The sequence below is a fragment of the Manduca sexta genome, unplaced genomic scaffold (genome assembly GCF_014839805.1).
Source record: "Manduca sexta isolate Smith_Timp_Sample1 unplaced genomic scaffold, JHU_Msex_v1.0 HiC_scaffold_2890, whole genome shotgun sequence".
NCBI lineage: Eukaryota > Metazoa > Arthropoda > Insecta > Lepidoptera > Sphingidae > Manduca > Manduca sexta.
Genome location: NW_023593901.1, coordinates 1 through 18,668, shown reverse-complemented (window position 1 = coordinate 18,668; position 18,668 = coordinate 1). Strand labels below are relative to the sequence as shown.

Genomic DNA, 18,668 nt, shown 5'->3' with positions numbered 1-18,668 from the left:
GCATTGACTGTATTTGCGTCGCATGGGCATCGGTCTGTTGTGGAGATTTTAAAGCGGTGGAGATATTTGCGGCAGTAGCCATGTCCTGTCAACACTTGCGTCCACGAGAAGTCAATCTCTATGTTCTCTCTTAGCTTATTAATGACGTCGAGGCTAGGCAGTAATTTCTTAGTGTGTTGAGCAGTTTCGCTGGCTAGGTAAAGTTCGTTGCTATTGAGGTAATTTTCTTGTCTGATATGATATTTGATGTGGCTTAGTGGGAACTGCGTATGTTGGTAGGCCCGGTGGGAGTGGGCAGCAGCCTTGGCGGCCACATCCGCCTCCTCATTTCCCTGAATGCCGATGTGCGCTTTGACCCAAACGAATTGGATTAGCCCGCCTTTCTTGGTTATGTCGTTGTGTATCTGATGTATTTTAACAACAAAATGGTTTGTGCTGTTCATGTTGGCTATCTCACGGGTGGCGCTCATGGAGTCTGTGTATATCGTGGCGTCCTGTATGTTGTTGGAGTGTATCCATAGGCAGGCCTGTGTGATGGCAAGCAGCTCAGCTTGGAAGACAGAGCACACATCGTGCAGTTTAAACAGTCGAGTGGTTGTTTTACCATTAGGACTGTGCGCCACGAAGGCTGCACCCACTTTGTCGTCCTGTTTACTTCCGTCGGTATATATTTGGGTTGTTATCCCATCAGTGCAGTATTTCGATACTAGTTCCTCGGAGGAGGCGGAGTGCACCTCGATGGGTCGCCTCTCAGAGGGGTGCAGCAGGGTGTGTGGCTTGGCGGAGCGCTCCAGCGTGACGTCTTCCGGTAGATGTGGAGCAGTGCCTGTGAGCTTGGCAGTTTCTATAGCGGCAACCTCTTTTATCTTGAGATGTAGAGGGGCGAATGAAGCGAGTGCGATTGCCGCTGTTGCAGAGACTGTACGGAAGCCCCTGGTCGCCTTTACGGCGAAACCTCTCTGGAAGGAATTGAGCTTATCTCTGACGTTTTTGTACTTGAGAGCTGTGTGCCATATGCCCGCAGCGTATGTAACGATCGGTTGTATAACCTGTTTGTATATAATCCTTACATTTTCAGCGTGAATGCCCCAAGTGGGGCGGATGTATTTGCACAGGTTGCTGAATATCTTGTGGGCCTTGAGGATGACTTGTTGTGTGTGCTTAATGAACCGTAAATTCTTGTCGATGGTGACTCCAAGGAGTTTAAAGTCGTCTTGGAATTTTATTTCTTGTTTATCCATTTGTATTTTTGCATTTTTTGCCTTTGGTGAAAAGTGTACCATTTGAGTCTTTGAAGGTCCAAAGCGCAGTTTAACTGTTTGGCCCCATGTGACGATTTGATCGAGCGCAGTGTTTGTAATGGTTTCTAGTTTAGTGTAGGTATCGCTGCTTGCTATGAGGAGTACGTCATCGGCAAAGGCTTGTAAGTGGCAGCCAGGGGGTAATTTCATGTCGAGTAGGTCATCCAGAATCAAGTTCCAAAATAATGGGCCGAGGACCGAGCCCTGTATGCATCCTCGTGTCATAGTTTTGGTGACTGTAGTGTCCGCATAATGCATTTGCACTTTGCGGTTTTGGATGTAGCTTTTGATAATGTGGAAAATGTTGTTTGGGCATCCAATGTCATGCAGTCGTTTGATGAGTGCAGGCCACCAGGCGTTATCAAATGCGGCCTGTATGTCTAAGGACACAGCGAGTACCAATTTCCCGGATTTTTTTGCTGTTTTAATGTTTGTGATTGCAGTGTGTAGTGCCTCTGTTGTGGACTTTTGTTCTTTGAATCCATATTGTTGTGGGTTGGATGTGTTGGTGATGCCCATATGGTAGGTGATGCGTTTGGCGAGAAGTTTCTCTAGAGCTTTACCAAAGACGTTTATCAGTCCGATTGGTCGGTATGCTGCAGTGTCAGTGTAGTCGGGCTTGTGTGGTTTGGGCAGTATTTTTACAAATGCCGTTTTCCATGTGGATGGAAAGTGCTTGAGTTCGAGGCATCTGTTCATAATGTTGGTTATGACCAGTGGGAAAGTATTTGCGGTGGCTAGGCAGATATCGGATGTTAAATGGTCCATGCCGGGTGCCCTATTCGGATTCATTGATTTAAGGCAATCTATGACTTCGTCCTTTGTAAATTCAGGGTCATTTGGTGTATTTGGTATGTTGTGGGAGGACATTCTGATGTCAGTTTGAGCCGTGTTGTCTTCTGTGTCGTCGGGGAAGAATTTATGTAGGAGAGCGGTGGCCGTTTCGTGGGCATTTCTGGTATGTTTACCATTAATATGTAGGGTTGTGGGTGGTTTTGGAGGTGGTGCGCACTTTAGTAGTCGGTTGGTCAGAGACCAGACATCTTCCTTATCCTGCCTGTTGCAGAATTGTTTGAAGTGTGCCGTAGATTCTCTCCTGATTGCAGTGGAGTAATCATTGGTAGTGTTGTCTCTTTCAGTGATTTGCTCTTCAATTGGTAGTCCTTTGCGTTTGCGGTCGCTTATTTGGTGGTGTAGTTTGATAAGTTTTTTCTTTAGATCATCGAGCTCGTCATTCCACCAGGGTGCGGCAGAGCGGTGTATCCTGCGCTTTTTTGTAAAATGTTGGTCACAGGTGTTTTGTATTAGTTTAGTGAGTTTTTCGATGTGCTTGTCTAGTTGTTCGTTGTTGAAAGTCATGATTGTTGCCGCATCGTCCATTTGTGAGTTTTCCATATTAGTGGTTAGTCGTTGTGTGAATGCTTCCCAGTTTGTTTCTTTGGTGTTGTATTTATATGTTGTCTGGGATTTTTCCTTAGTTAATGGTTCCTGTAGTACTATGTCAAATTTTATAAGCTGGTGTTGCGTTGATGGGAGTTCATGTGGGTAGACACGCCAGTTATTTATTTTATTAACAATGTTGTCAGATGCGAGGGTTAGGTCTATGTAGGAATTTCTTTGCGTTCCATGGGTTACAGTGGTGAACGTGGGTGTATTTCCAGTGTTGCATATATTAAGATCGCTAGAAATGATCAGATCATGAACTGTATTTCCTCGCCTGTTGGCTCTTGAGGAGCCCCATAGTTGGTGCCAGCCGTTAAAGTCACCTCCCACTATGTGTCGGGAGTCACGTGTGTTGTTAATACAATGGTGTAGTCTGTGCAAGGTTCCGTTCTGATCATGGTCGGGCTCGATGTAGACGCTAGAGATGTTAATGGTCTGTCCACTGGTCCTGAGTTGTATGGTGGAGAGATTTGTTGTTGAAAATTCACCGAGCCCGATTGCCGATCCAAGTTTCTTATTTACTATGATGATGGCTTTGACTGGATTACCGTCTGTGTATTGGTGTATGTCATAACCTGGTATGGGCTTAATGGTATTGCCCTTACCCAGGTACGGCTCACTGATAAGAGCGATGTCACACTCTTGCTTGTCGAGAAGTTGCAGAAGCTCGAGGTGACACCGCTGGCTTCGGTCGATATTACATTGTATAACTTTGATTCTGGTGGGTTTTGTAGGTTTGTTGCGTGGTTTTTTATTAGTAGCCATAGTCTACCCTGGCCAGTATTTCGTTTCGGAGTTTTTTGACTACTGGGCACTGGTTTGATGTAGCAAAGTGCGCAGTGTCAGTGTTTTGTTTGTACTTGTTGTTGTTACTGTGGCAGTTATGACACTTAGCTGCTGTTGGGTTCTGTTTGTTTGGGCAATCTTTAGATTGATGTTCCTCTGAGGCGCAGAAGCGGCAGGGTGTTTTTTGCGCCGTGCACCTACTCTGTGTGTGCCCGAACTGCAGGCAAGCAAAGCACTGGGTGAAAGGAGATAGGTTCTCGAGGTGTACTCTTTGATATTCGATGTTGACTCTTTCTAGTGCTATCAGGGCCTGCCAGATATGTGGGGTGGTGATAAGGGCGGCGTTATATAGCTTGCTGTTTTTGTTGTCGCGGATGAATCTGATGTTGATTTCAGTCTTTGGTGTATTGCAGACGTTGGAGATAGTGGGGTTCTGTCCCAAAATGATGTCGATGAGTTCTGTGGGGTTTATTTCACGAGAGATGCCCTTGAGTATAACCATAGGCTTTAGCCTTCGGACAGGTTCCGCTGTTAGATTATTGGTGGTGTTTATCTTGTGGAGTGTCTCGTCTCTTTGTTGTAGGGTGTCGAACTCTATGCGAACCTTGTTATTGGTCACGGTGTTTATTGTGGCGGGGGCGTAGCCAGTTCCCCTGAAGGTTATCTCTTTCCTGACGTTTATCAGTACGTCTTTAGATGTTGTTTCAGCGTCAGAGGAGGCGACGATGAGTGCGGGTTTAGTTACAGGTTTTGGAATCGGTTTTTTCCCCTTGTTGTTGTTACTGTTTTGGATTTTTGCCACAGCAGCGTAGGACTTTCTGGTATTAGTGGAGGGTTTAGTGTCTGGGTCTGAATTTGTATTCAACTTGGCTTTGGAAATCTCCTCCCTAATGGTAACTTTTATGTCCTCTTTGATGTTTGTAAGGGTTGTGTTGGCTTCGTCAAGTGTATGTATTTGTTTTGCGATACCTTTGATGTCCGCAGCGTACTGTACTATAGCCTTCTTATTTTCGGCAGTTACACTCTTCCCAGCGTTGATTGTGGTAGTGATTTTGTGTGTAAGTGTTTGTATGTCTTGTAGGTAGTCGTGTATAGATTTGGGTTTATTGGAGTTTTCGTTGATGGGGTTGTCGTCGTTATGGGCATCAACAAATTCACTGTCGCTCAGCACTTCAGTTGAAGCGGTGCGGGAGGTCATTTTGATAAGTTTATATGGTAACCGCCTTGGCCTGGGCTACAGGCCGAAGGCGCGACTAGGTTTAATATCAGAGAGGTTGAGAGGGTTAGGCAGGTTGGTGGTCAGAGAGTAGGGGAAGGTTGGGGATCAAATTTGGGGTGGGGGGTCAATGGGGGGTCAGGGGGGGTCAGGGGGGGTTAGGGGTCAAATGTGGGGTGGGGGTCAATGGGGGTCAGGGGGTCAGGGAGGTAGAGGGTCAAATTTGGGGTGGGGGTCAATGGGGGTCAGGGGTCAGGGGAGGTTGGGGGTCGAATTTGGGATGGGGGGTCAATGGGGGTCAGGGGAGGTCAGGGGGGGTTAGGGGTCAAATTTGGGGTGGGGGGTCAATGGGGGGTCAGGGGGGGTCAGGGGAGGTTGGGGGTCAAATTTGGGGTGGGGGTCAATGGGGGTCAGGGGGATCAGGGAGGTTGGGGTCAAATTTGGGGTGGGGGTCGATGGGGGTCAGGGGGTCAGGGAGGTTGGGGGTCAAATTTGGGGTGGGGGTCAATGGGGGTCAGGGGGTCAGGGGAGGTTGGGGGTCAAATTTGGGGTGGGGGTCAATGGGGGTCAGGGGGGTCAGGGGAGGTTGGGGGTCAAATTTGGGGTGGGGGTCAATGGGGGTCAGGGGGTCAGGGAGGTTGGGGGTTAAATTTGGGGTGGGGGTCAATGGGGGTCAGGGGGGTCAGGGGAGGTTGGGGGTTAAATTTGGGGTGGGGGTCAATGGGGGTCAGGGGGGGTCGGGGGTCAAATGTGGGGTGGGGGGTCAGTGGGGGTCAGGTATTGTGGGGCACTTTGGGCTGATTAAAATGAGACCCCACTCGGGTATATTAGGATAGGTGTGTGGAATATTATTGGAAAGGGGAGATGGGGTGAGGGGGGGGGTGTATCGTCAATGGGGTCTTTAAAATGACTGCCCGGGCCGAGTGTCGATCACTCGTGCCGAGGCGTCCCCAAGCGCACAGTTAGGAAAATGTTAGGGTGGGGGGTGGGTGATTAGAAGGGGGGGGGAGGGTATGGGTGCAGGATTACTGGGCTATTCGGCGCGATTGCAGGGAGTCCAAACTCGGGTACTCTGCGTCCGATATTCACCGAGTTATTCCAAAGGAGGGGGGGGTGAGTGGGGGAGGGGGGGGAGGTGGTAAGGGAGGAAGGGCTCGCGGGGCTGATTAAAATGAGCCCAATCACGACTATTTTAGATTGTATGTTAAAGATGTTAGAATAGTGAGGGTGTGAAGTGATGGGGGATGGTGGTGGGGGGGGGGTGTAGGGCTAGAAAGACTGGGCTGCTCAGCGTGACACCACTGAGCCCAAACTCGGAGGTTCTAGGTCCAGTGGTTACGGAGATAGGCCCAGGGGGTGGGAAGGTTCGAAGAAGGGTGAGGGGGGTAGGTACATCCAAACGTTCCCCGCACCTAAGTATGTTTGTAATCTCTTATGGAAATTACAAAGATAACTCTTATGTAAACCGCAACACTAAGTTTGCCAAAGATCGGAGAAATAAAATATTCGATTTTAAATAAAATATTGAACGCGCCGTTACGTAAACGTGTTTTTGCACGTTTCGGGCTAACGCGCGTTTGGGGTGAAGCTGGCTGAGTACTTAGAATGCCGACGCGGAGTCACGTAGGCACGGTCGCGATGGCTCGGATGTTAGTGAGCCTCTTGTGACTTGACAAGTTCGATTTTTAAATTTTAAGATTTGATTTTTATTTTATTCTTTTGTATGAATGTTGGGTGTTATGAACAATGTAAAGTGTATATTTAGTATTATTAATGTGAGTATGTATTAGCCAAAATGAAAATATGAGATGTTGAGTTATATTCTATTATATTACTAAAGGAGGATTTTGAAAATTTTGCAAAGTTTTGTAGATATATATTAGTATTAGAAATGGTATTTTAGACAGAATTTTGATCAAAAGAGAACCAAATTGGTACTTTAGTATGATGGAAAAGTACAATATTATCCTATACTTATACAGAAAAGAAAGAATTTTGGTACACCAAATATTCTCTCCCACAAGAGAATATCCCTGTAGTGTACCAATAAACTAAACAAATCGAAAATAAGATACAATTATGAAAGTTTTCTAAAATCTGACAAATTTAGTAAAATTAAATTGCGTGACGTCACAAGATCGCGCGCAACTTTGCTTGACCGTTTCACGGTCGCGATGGCTCGGATGTTAGTGAGCCTCCTGTGATTCAACAGATTCGATTTTTAAATTTTTAAATTTAATTTTTTATTTTATTCTTTTGTGTGAATGTTGGGTGTTGTGAACAGTGTAAAGTATATGTTTAGTATTATTAATGTGAGTGTGTATTAACCGGGATGAAATATGAGGTATTGAGTTATATTCTGTCACATTACTAAAGAAAAATTTTGAAAAGATTGTATTAGTATTAAAAATGGTATTTCTGACAAAAATCCGGGTCAAAAAGACCTACACTGGCACCGTTATATGGTAAAAAAGTACAATATTATCCTGAAATTATACAGAAAAAGTTTTGGTACACCGAATATTTTCTCCCATAAGAGAATATCGGTGTAGTGTACCAATAAACCAAACAAATCAAAAATATAATATAATTATGAAAATTTTCTTAAAATCTAACAAACTTAATAAAATTAAATCGCGTGACGTCACAAGATCGCGCGCAACTTTGCTTGACCGTTTTACATAAAAATTTTGGGTTTGACTCACTTAAAATGTTCAATAACCACGCAGGTACGAGGAGTAGAGACTTGGGTTAGGTTAGGTTAGGTTAGGTTAGGTTAGGTTAGGTTAGGTTAGGTTAGGTTGCTGCCGCCGGGGGGTGCTAGGTCAGGAAACCTCCTCGTGGTGCACCCTGGGCAACGGCGCGTCGATCAGACCGTTCAGGCTGATCTGCGCGCCGGCTAATATCCTGACAACCGAGGTGGTTGGCGGTCGTCGCCTCTTGTGGCGACCGTCGTCTCGTAGTGAGATGGGATTGGCCCAAAGGGCGGCTCCCGGTTCTGTCCCGGGGGTGTCGACGGGCTCGGTGTGCGCTCATCCCGCCCCGAGCAGGCAGTGGGGGACTCCCTCTCCCATTGTCGCCGTCGCAGATCGTAATCCGGTATGGAGGTCGGTGGTTATGTCTCGCGCTCCTGCTGGACCGAGGGTCTTGGCTTAAACGCCCGGACCGCGAGGAAGAAAACCTCTATAAAATTACCCCGAATCCCAAGCGGCGGCGCACCGCGAGGGATGCATGGCCGATGGGTAGTTCGGTCTCGAGTGCGACCCCCGCCAGAGTACAGGCCGACCCTCTTGGCGGGTTACGCTAGGCTTACCCAGGTACAGGGGGCACTGCCTGGGTGGACTTTTATTTCCCCCATACTCGTGGGAACCAAAATGAATAATATTGAAAAAAACCCAATTTTAAACAAGACGCCAGTAGTTGTGCTGGAGAGGCTGCCTACTCCAGTTCCGGCTGGAGAGGCGGAGGTGGTGACAGGAGGGGAGGGCGGGAAGCCCGTCGAGGCCTTAGTGGGCCGCTTTTATGTAGGGGACTCGGAGTCGAGCGAGGGTGTCTCGTCGGCCCGAGAGGGAAGGCCTCGAAGGAATCCTCTCGCTTGACGTGTGAGACGGACGAGCCTCTCCCTAAAACAGTGACGTCGGACAGTCGGGGGCGAGGACGTCCGCCTACGCCTGTTACGGGCCTCAACAAGACCCGCAAGGAGCTGGACGCGCAGAAGCGTCAGCTGGGCAAGAGGCAGTTGGAGGAGGAACTGGCGACGTTGCTCCAGTTTCGGAGGTCTCCGGTTGCCGGCGAGGTCGAGATCATGCAGGTCGATGAGGACCGCGTGATCTCCAAGGAGGATCTGCTGCGCTGCGGAGACGTGGTGCGGCGGATAGTAAAGAAGTCGGGAAGCCTCAAGGGGACCTCCCAAAAGGCCCTAAATGAGGTTACCGACCTCATTATAAAATACGTGGACCAGCCGGAGTCCTCGAAAATAATTCGCCTCGAGCACGAGGCGAAAAAGTGGAGGGAGCAGAGCGCCCGCCTGGAGGCGTCTTTAAAGACACTCCAGGAGGAGAATGCCTCGCTCCGCCGGCGCCTAGAAGACCTGGAGACGGCCTCCAAGTCTGCTCCGATGGAGGACGTCCTGGAGCGGATGGAGGCCATGGTGCAGGCGAGGGTGGAGTCGGCGCTTATGGGCCCGGCTCGGAGACTTCCCCACTGGCGCACGAAGTGCGCAGTGCCCCTGTGGAGCTTCCCGTCCAGGGGGCTACGTAGTGGGGAGCTCCCACCCCTCCCTCGGGTAAGGGCAAGGGCGTGGGGAGAAGGGGGAAGAGGGCGGCCAAACCCGCTCCCCGCCCCTCTCGACCCCCGACCCCAGTGGCTGGACCCTCCAGCGCTCCTCCCCGCGTTGAGGCCCCTGGTCCATCCGGTGCGGGACCGTCTGGTGGACAGGCAAGGAGCGCTGGTCCTGCACCACGCAGAGCCAATGGGGCGGCTAAAAAGCCCGAGGAGAGGAGGACCGGGGGGGCGAAGAAGAAGCCCGTTCCCCCCCCGCAGCAGGCTCCACGTGAGCCCCCGTCCCGCCGCCGCCGGCACCAGTGTCGATGGACAGAGAGTGGACGGTCGTGGTGGGCAAACGGAAGAAGCCCAGGTCCGGTGCGGCGCCGGCTGCAAGCCCGCAGCAACCGTCGCGTCGGGCCGAGCCGAGACTTCGCCCGCCACGCTCTGCGGCCGTCATCATCTCTTTGACGCCGGCGGCAGTGGAGAAAGGGCTCACTTACAAGGGCGTATTGACCGACGCTCAATGCAGGGTGGACCTCACCGGCCTCGACATTACGAGGCTGAGGCCGAAATTTACGGCCACGGGTGCCCCGATGTACGAGGTGCCCGGGGCCAATTCCGAAGAGAGGGCCGACTCCCTCGCCGCGAGGCTGAGGGAGTGTTTTAGTGGGTCGGAGGACGTTGAAATCCCCCGGCCCACGAAGACCGTTGAACTGCGACTGACGGAGCTGGATTACACAGCTACTCCAGAGTCAGTCGCAGCGGCCCTCTCTAAGGCCGGTGAGTGTTCCACCGAGAGCATTAGGGTCGGTCAAATCCGTCCCGATCGCTCCGGGGTGGGCAGCGTGTGGGTGCGGATGCCCATAAAGGCTGCCCAAAAGTGCGGGGGCGAGCCGAATTCTGATCGGCTGGACCGCGGCTCGGGTGACCGTGCTCGAGTCGCGGCCCATGAGGTGCTTTCGGTGCCTGGAATCCGGGCATGTGCGGGAGCGCTGTGACTGCGCAGTAGACCGCAGCGAGCTTTGTTATCGCTGCGGTCAGGCGGGTCACAAAGCCCGCGAGTGTAGCGCCGCGCCGAACTGTGCAGTCTGCGCGGCTTCGGATAGGCCCGCCGGGCACCGGCTGGGAGGGAAGGCGTGTCCCGCCCCCACGCGCCGGAACCGGCGCCGCCCCCCGCAACGTAGTGTTGCTGCCGCTGTGGCCGTGTCCCAGCCACAGACGGCAGACCCACCGCAGGTCGCGATGGAAGTAGTAGAGGTCGTCCAGTAATGGACTTAAAGTTCCTCCAGGCGAACATCAACCACTGCGCCCGCGCTCAGGACCTGTTGTCCCAAAGCATGGCGCAGTGGTCGGTGCAAGTGGCCGTGGTTGCCGAGTTGTATTTTGTCCCTCCCCGTGATAACTGGGCAGGGACATTGGCGGTTCGGTAGCTATCATCACCCAGGGAGTTGCCGGCTCCCCGCCCCTTCGGAAAAAAAGTAGCGAAGGGCCAGGGATGTGTGGCGGTTCTGTTGGGGACATTTGGATTGTCGGAGTGTATTTTTTCCCTAACAGACCCCCTAGCTGAATTCGAGACGTTTCTCATTCAGCTGGGGTCCCTGGTGGAACAGGGTCAACCTCGCCCCACGATCGTCGCCGGTGACTTCAACGCCAAATCTGTGGTTTGGGGTTCGCCGGCGACTGACGTTCGAGGCGAGGTCCTGGAGGACTGGGCGATCTCTATTGGCCTGGTCGTCCTGAACAGGGGTCGGTGGACACGTGCGTGCGGCACAACGGCGGGTCTATTGTCGATCTGTCGTTTGGGAGTCCCGCCGTTGCGCGTCGTGTTCGGGGCTGGAGAGTCCTTGCGGGCGTGGAGACGTTGTCGGACCATCGTTACATCAGGTTCGACGTCTCCGCGTCAGCGAGTGTCCAGCCCGGCGGTGTGTCGAGTGCCCCTGTTCAGGGCGGCCTGCGGTGGGTTTTACGTCGCCTCGATAGGGAGGCCTTAGGTCTGGCCGCTCTGGTCGTGTCGTGGCTCCCCGCACCGGAGTCTCCGGTGCGGGTCGAGCAGGAGGCGGAGTGGTTCGGGGTGGCAATGTCGGACGTATGCGACGCCGCCATGCCCCCGGGCTCCTCCGTCGCTCCGCCGCGGCGGCAGGTGTACTGGTGGTCGGCGGAGTTAGCGCAGTTGCGTGCGTTTTGCGTTGCTGCGCGCCGCCGGTACGCCAGGCATCGTCGCCGCAGGCGAAGAAGGCAGGACCACGAGGACCAGGAGCGGCGGCTCTATGGCCTCTATAAAGAGGCGAAGAGAGCGCTGCGGGTGGCCGTTCATAGGGCCAAGGTCGCGGCTCGAAAGGAGTTCCTGGGGACTCTCGACGGGGACCCGTGGGGCGCCCTTATCGCTTGGTGATGAACAAGCTTCGCCCAGCGGCGCCCCCACTGTCGGAGAGTCTCCGGCCAGACCTTCTGGCCAGTGTAGTCGCGGCCTTGTTCCCGGCCACCGTGGAGACCACTCCTCCACCGATGGCGTCACCGGAAGTGGCGTCATCGTCGGTAATGAGTTCGGCAAGGGGATATCCTGAGGTGTCGCCCGCGGAATTGCGGGCGGCGGTGCTTCGACTGCGGAGCAAAAACACGGCCCCAGGGCTCGACGGCATTCCCGGTAGAGCGTGGGTGCTAGCCCTCGAGCACCTGGGTCCGAGGCTCCGCAGATTATTCTCCTGCTCTGTTTGAGCAGGGCGTCTTCCCGGCGCGTTGGAAAACCGGGAAGCTCGTCCTGCTGAAGAAGGAGTGGACGGCCCGCAGAGTCGCCGTCGGCCTACCGGCCCATCGTGTTGCTCGACGAGGTCGCCAAACTCTTCGAGCGCATCGTCCATGCTCGCCTCGTCGAGCATCTCGAGAGGGTCGGTCCAGATCTGGCCGACAACCAATACGGTTTCAGGAGGGGACGTTCTACCGTCCACGCGATTCTGCGGGTGAAGTCACAGGCGGAGGAAGCAGTGGCCAGAGGCAGCGTAGTTATAGCGATATCGTTGGATATCTCCAACGCATTTAACTCGCTGCCCTGGCCCTGCATCCACGAAGCACTGCGGTATCACGTGGTGCCGCCCTATCTTCGGCGTCTGGTGCACGCGTATCTGTCTGACAGGGACGTGGTGTATCCGGGCGTCGACGGGTGGCACCGAAGAGCGATGTCGTGCGGTGTTCCACAGGGCTCGGTTTTGGGCCCTCTCCTGTGGAACATCGGGTACGACTGGGTGCTCCGTGGTACCAACCACCGGGGTGTCGACGTGACCTGCTACGCTGACGACACGCTGGTCACGGCGACATCAGGGACCTTCCAGGATGCCGCAATCCTGGCGGCGGTGGGCACCGGCCATGTAGTCGATCGCATTCGGCGCTTGGGGCTGAAGGTGGCCCTCGAGAAAACCGAGGCCATCTGTTTTCATGGGCTCTCGGAGAGGGCCATCGGCCGGGTGCCCACATCGTTGTGGGGGTGCGGATTCCCATCGGCAAGAGTATGAAGTACTTGGGTTTGGTTTTAGATAGCCGATGGGAGTGTCGCACCCATTTCCCGGTCTTGCGGACCAAATTGTCGCCGGCAGCGGGCGCACTTTCAAGCCTGCTGCCCAACTTGGAAGGTCCTGGTATCCCTTGCCGAAGGTTGTACCACGGGGTCGTGCGGTCCATGGCACTGTACGGCAGCCCTGTTTGGGCTGACGCCCTGGGGAGCGTTCTGTCGCTCTCCTGCGGGGCCCGCAGCGAGTAGTAGCGCAGCGGGCGATCAGGGCGTACCGCACGGTCTCGTTCGAGGCGGCTTGTCTTTTGGCCGGATTCCTGCCCTGGGATCTGGACGCCAGAGCCCTGTCAGAGGTATTCCACTGGCGGGAGGAGGCGTTCAGTCGCGGGCAGCGTCCGGCCCCGAAGGAGGTTGAGGCCATGAGGGCCTCCCTACGGCGAGCCGCCGTGGAGGAGTGGCGTCTCAGGCTGGAGGCCCCGTCAGCGGGGCTCCGGACCGTCGTGGCAGTGCGGCCTGTCTTTGCCGAGTGGCTGGACAGGCGCCACGGTGCGGCAACCTTTCGGTTGACACAGGTACTCACCGGGCATGGCTGCTTCGGTGAGTATCTGTGCCGGATCGTGGGTATGGAGGTGTCGGCCGTGTGTCACCATTGTGACAACTGCCCGCTGGATACGGCTCAACACACTTTGGCGTTGTGTCCAGCCTGGGACGAAGAGCGCAGCGCTCTCAGATCAGTCGTCGGAGGAGATCTCTCGCTGCCGGCCGTGGTCGCTTCCATGGTCGGCAGCGAGAGGTCATGGCGTGCGGTGGCCCACTTCTGCGAGGTGGTCATCTCGCAGAAGGAGGGTGCCGAGAGGGATCGGGAGAGGGAGGATCCCTCGCCGCCAGAGGAGACGTAGGAGGCGCCGGGTGGACGACTGACCGGCGTCTCCCGCCCTGTGGATTGGGGGCGTTTGGAGAATTCCACCACGGTATCCCCTGCCTGTCGTAAAAGGCGACTAATAGGGGCCACGATGGGGTCGTCGGCGGGCAGCAGGGGCTGTCCGCCCTAGTGCATTTTGTGCGCTCTTGCACAATTTTCGGTTGACCCCGGGATGGACGGCAGTGTGCAGTAGGCCTCATGCTGCCGTAGACGCCGAGGGCGTCCTTCGGTGCGCGGGGGCTTCTGAGCCCCCACAATAGGAGACGGGCCGCACTAGGCGGCACCGCGCAGGGGCGGCTGCAGTTGTAGTCTTAGACAAACGTCAGAGGAAGCCTGCAGCCGTCCCTAATGCGCCGAAGAGGGCCACCGCGGAGTTTTAGTTGGTATGCCGTGCGTTGTACATAGGTTAGGGACTCGGCCCGGCGGTCGCCCGAAGGCTGACATCAAATCCGGGCGGCGCAACGCCGGGTCGTAAGGCACGGTGACCCCAACATAACCGCTCAGTCGCCCCCCATGAAGGCTGGGCGGTAGTCATAAGGCACTTTCTCCGCGAAAACAAAAAGGTTGCTGCCGCCGGCCCTGCGTCAATGGATACGCCGTGGGTAGTGGTGGCCAAGAAGTCAAAGAAAGGGAAGCCCGCTACAGCGCAAGCGGTCAATGCACAGCCGCCGCAGCCGACGCGCAGGGCGGAGCCCAAATTGCAGCCGCCACGCTCCGCGGCGGTTATCATTTCCCCTAACGCCGTCGGCGGTGGCCAAGGGCTGTCGTACAAACAAGTACTGACGGACGCCCAGGCGAGAGTTGACCTCACCGGCCTTGATATCAGCAGGTTGAGGCCAAAGTTTGCGGCCACGGGCGCCCCCAATGTACGAGGTGCCCGGGGGCCAACTCGAAGAGAGGGCCGACTCCCTTGCCGCAAGGCTGAGGGAGTGCCTCGGGTCGGAGGATGTGAAAGTATCCCGACCCACAAAGACTGTAGAACTGCGGCTGACGGAGCTGGACTACACGGCCACTCGGAGTCAGTCGCAGCGGCCCTCTCAAAAGGCCGGTGAGTGCTCCTCGGAGCTAATTAAAGTAGGGCAGATTCGCCCCGATCGGTCAGGTGTAGGGACCGCCTGGGTGAAAATGCCCATAAAGGCGGCCCAAAGGTCAAGGGGCGGGCCGCATCTTAATAGAAGCTGGACCGCGGCCAAGGTGCCCGTCCCACACTCGCGGCCAATGCGGGGGGTCCGGTGCCTGGAGTCCGGGCACGTCCGGGAGCGCTGCGACTGCGCAGTGGACCGCAGCGACCTTTGCTACCGCTGCGGCCAGGCGGGCCACAAGATCCGAGAATGTAAGGCCCGCCGAACTGCGCAGTCTGCGCGGCCGCTGGCAGGCCCGCCGGGCACCGCTTAGGGGAAGGCATGCATGCCCCCCTCCCGTCGCAAACCGGCGCCGCCCCAAAGAAGGAATGCGCCTGCGGCTGAGGTTCTGTCCCAGCCGCAGGCGGCGAGCCCACCGCAACAGGCAGTGGCCGAGATGGACGTGGAGATCGCCCATCAATAATGGATATAAGTTTCCTCCAGGCGAACATCAACCACTGCGCCCGCGCCCAGGACCTGTTGTCCCAAAGCCTGGCGCAGTGGTCGGTGCAAGTGGCCGTGGTCGCCGAACCGTATTTTGTCCCGCCCCGAGATAACTGGGTAGGGGACATCGACGGGTCGGTGGCCATCATCACCAGGGTGCCGCTGGCTCCCGCCCTTCGCAAAAGTCGAGAAGGGCCAGGGATGCGTCGCGGCTCTGTTGGGGAGGTGTGGATAGTTGGAGTTTATTTCTCCCCAACAGACCCCTGGCCGAGTTCGAATCTTTCCTCGTTCGGCTGGGGGCCCTGGTTGAGCAGGGCCAACCTCACCCGACGATCGTCGCCGGTGACTTCAACGCGAAATCCGCGGTCTGGGGTTCGCCGGCGACCGACGCTCGCGGTGAGGTCCTGGAGGAATGGGCGATCTCCGTCGGCCTGGCCGTTCTGAACAGGGGTCGGTGGACACGTGCGTGCGGCACAACGGCGGGTCAATCGTTGATTTGTCGTTTGGGTGCCCCGTCGTCGCACGTCGTGTCCGTGGCTGGAGGGTCCTCGTGGACGCGGAGACACTATCGGATCATCGATATATAAGGTTCGATGTCGCCGCGCCCACGAGTCAACGTAACCAGCCCATTGGTGGACCGAGTGCCCCTGGTCAGGACGGCCCGCGGTGGGCATTAAGGCGCCTCGACAAGGGGCCCTAGAGCTGGCCGCTCTGGCAGTCTCGTGGCTCCCCGAGCCGGAGGGTCCGGTGAGGGTTGAGCAGGAAGCGGAGTGGTTCGGGGTGGCAATGTCGGACGTTTGCGACGCCGCCATGCCCCGGGCTCCGTCGTCCTCCGCGGCAGGTGTACTGGTGGTCGGCGGAGTTAGCGCAGTTGCGCGCGTCTTGCGTGGCTGCGCGCCGCCGATACGCCAGGCATCGCCGCCGCCGTATTCGCGCACGAGACCATGAAGACCGGGGCAGCGGCTCTACGGCCTCTATAAAGAGGCGAAGAGAGCGCTGCGGGTGGCGTGCACAGGGCCAAGGTCGCGGCACGTAAGGAGTTTGTGGAGACTCTCGACGCGGACCCGTGGGGGCGCCCATACAAGCTCGTCATGAACAAGCTTCGTCCGGCGGCGCCCCGCTGTCGCAGAGTCTCAGCCAGAACTTCTGGCCAACGTTGTCGCGGCCTTGTTCCCGGCCACCGAGGATACCACTCCTCCACCGATGGCGCCACCGGAAGTGGCGTCATCGTCGTTTTCGGCAAGGGATATCCCAGAGGTTTCGCCCGCGGAAATGCGGGCGGCAGTGTTCGGCTGCGGGGCAAAAACACCGCCCCGGGTCTCGACGGCATCCCCGGGAAAGCCTGGGTGTTAGCCCTCGAGTACCTGGGGCCGCGGCTCCGTAGCCTATTCTCCGCCTGTATGGTGCAGGGCGTCTTCCCGGCGCGGTGGAAGACCGGGAAGCTCGTCCTGCTTAAGAAGAGGAGACCCGCAGAGTCGCCGTCGGCCTACCGGCCCATCGTGCTGCTCGACGAGGTCGCCAAACTTTTGAGCGTATTATACACGCGCGCCTCGTCGAGCATCTCGAGAGGGTCGGTCCAATTTGGCCGACACAACAGTTTGGTTTTAGGGTGGACGCTCAACTGTCCACGCGATTCTGCGGGTCAAGTCGCAGGCGGAGGAAGCAGTGGCCAGGGGAATGGTGTTATCGCCGTCTCGTTAGACATTTCCAACGCTTTCAATTCGCTCCCTGGCCATGCATCAATGAAGCACTGCGGTACCACGTGGTGCCGCCCTATCTCAGGCGTCTGGTGCGCGCGTACCTCTCCGACAGGTACGTGGTGTATCCGGGCGCCGACGGGTGGCACCGAAGAGCGATGTCGTGCGGTGTCCCACGGGGTCGGTTCTAGGCCCTCTCTTGTGGAACATCGGGTACGACTGGGTGCTCCGTGGTGCCAATCTCTGGGGCGTCGACGTGACGTGTTACGCGGATGACACGTTGGTCACGGCGACGTCTAAGACCTCCCGGACGCCGCGATCCTGGCGGGGGTGGGTACCGGCCACGTAGTCAGCCGAATCAGGCGTTTAGGTTTGAAGGTGGCCCTCGAGAACACCGAGGCAATTTGTTTTCACGGGCCTCGGCGAGGCCCCGGCCGGTGCCCACATCGAGGTTGAGGGGGTGCGGATTCCCATCGGCAAAACTATGAAGTATTTAGGTCTGATTTTGGACAGCCGGTGGGAATTCCGCGCCCATTTTGAATGTTGCGGACAAAGTTGTCCAGGGCGGCGGGCGCTCTTTCTAGCCTGCTGCCCAACCTGAAGGTCCTGGTATCCCTTGCCGAAGGTTGTACCACGGGGTCGTGCGGTCCATGGCGTTGTACGGCAGCCCAGTCTGGGCTGACGCCCTGGGGAGCGTTCTGTCGCCCTCCTGCGGGGCCCGCAGCGGGTCATGCGCAGCGGGCCATACAGGCGTACCGCACGGTCTCGTACGAGGCGGCTTGTCTTTTGGCCGGATTCCTGCCCTGGGATCTGGACGCCAAAGCCCTCTCCGATACTTTTCATTGGAGGGAGGAGGCGTTCAGGAACGGGCAGCGTCCGGCCCTGAAGGAGGTGGAAAAGGGCCTCCTTACGGCAACCGCCGTGGAGGTGGCGTCTCAGGCTGGAGGCCCCGTCAGCGGGGCTTCGGGCCGTAGCGGCAGTGCGTCCTGTCTTTGCACAGTGGACAGGCGCCACGGCGCGGCGACATTTCGCCTGACGCGGGGCATGGTGCTTCGGGGAGTACCTGTCGTCAGATAGTAGGCACGGAGGTTAGCGCCGTGTGTCACCATTGTGACAACTGCCAGCGGGATACGGCCCAACATACGTTGGAGTCTTGCCCAGCCTGGGACGATGAGCGCAGCGCTCTCGTGTCAGTCGTCGGAGGGATGCTGCCGGCCGTGGTCGCTTCCATGGTCGGCAGCCCGGAGGCCTGGCGTGCGGTGGCCCACTTCTGCGAGGTGGTCCTCTCGCAGAAGGAGAGTGCCGAGAGGGATCGAGAGGGAGGATCCCTCCCGCCGTCAGAGGAGACGTAGGAGGCGCCGGGTGGACGACTGACCGGCGTCTCCCGCCCTGTGGAATGGGGGCGTTTGGAGAATTCCACCACGGTATCCCCTGCCTGTCGTAAAGGCGACTAATAGGGGCCACGAAGGGGGTCGTCGGCGGGCAGCAGGGGCTGCCCCCTAGTGCGCGCACTTTTCAGTGCGCGCAGTGCGTTCATCGCACTTCTCGGTTGACCCCCGGGATGGACGGCAGTGTGTTGTTGGCCTCACGCTGCCGTAGACGCCGAGGGCGTCCTTCGGTGCGCGGGGGCTTTTGAGCCCCATAGGAGACGGGCCGCAAGGCGGCACCGCGCAGGAGCGGTTGCGGTCGCAGACTAGACATTCAACGTCAGGAAGCCCGCAGCCGTCCCTAATGCGCCGAAGAGGGCACCGCGGGTTTTAGTTGGTATGCCGTGCGTTGTACATAGGTTAGGGACTCGGCCCGGCGGTCGCCCGAAGGTCTACATCAATTCCGGGCGGCGCAACGCGTCGGGTCGTAGGCACGGTGACCCCAACATAACCGCTCAGTCGCCCCCGCGAAGGCTGGGCGGTAGTAATAAGGCACTTTCTCCGCGAAACCAAAAAAAGGTTAGGTTAGGTTGGGGTGCTAGG

At 56.6% G+C, this 18,668-nt stretch overlaps 1 protein-coding gene across 1 annotated transcript; it reads right to left on the bottom strand.

Annotated features, from left to right (window-relative positions):
* Window positions 1–99: 99 nt before the first annotated feature.
* Window positions 100–4,728, bottom strand: LOC115453847 (putative 115 kDa protein in type-1 retrotransposable element R1DM; the record flags this gene model as incomplete). The annotated part of the gene is made up of 2 exons (XM_037446344.1): window positions 3,517–4,728; window positions 100–3,425 (listed from the first exon to the last, which is right to left on the bottom strand). Coding segments are annotated over exons 1-2 (4,538 nt in total), but the record flags the coding sequence as incomplete, so codon positions are not given.
* Between the last annotated feature and the right edge of the window lie 13,940 nt (window positions 4,729–18,668).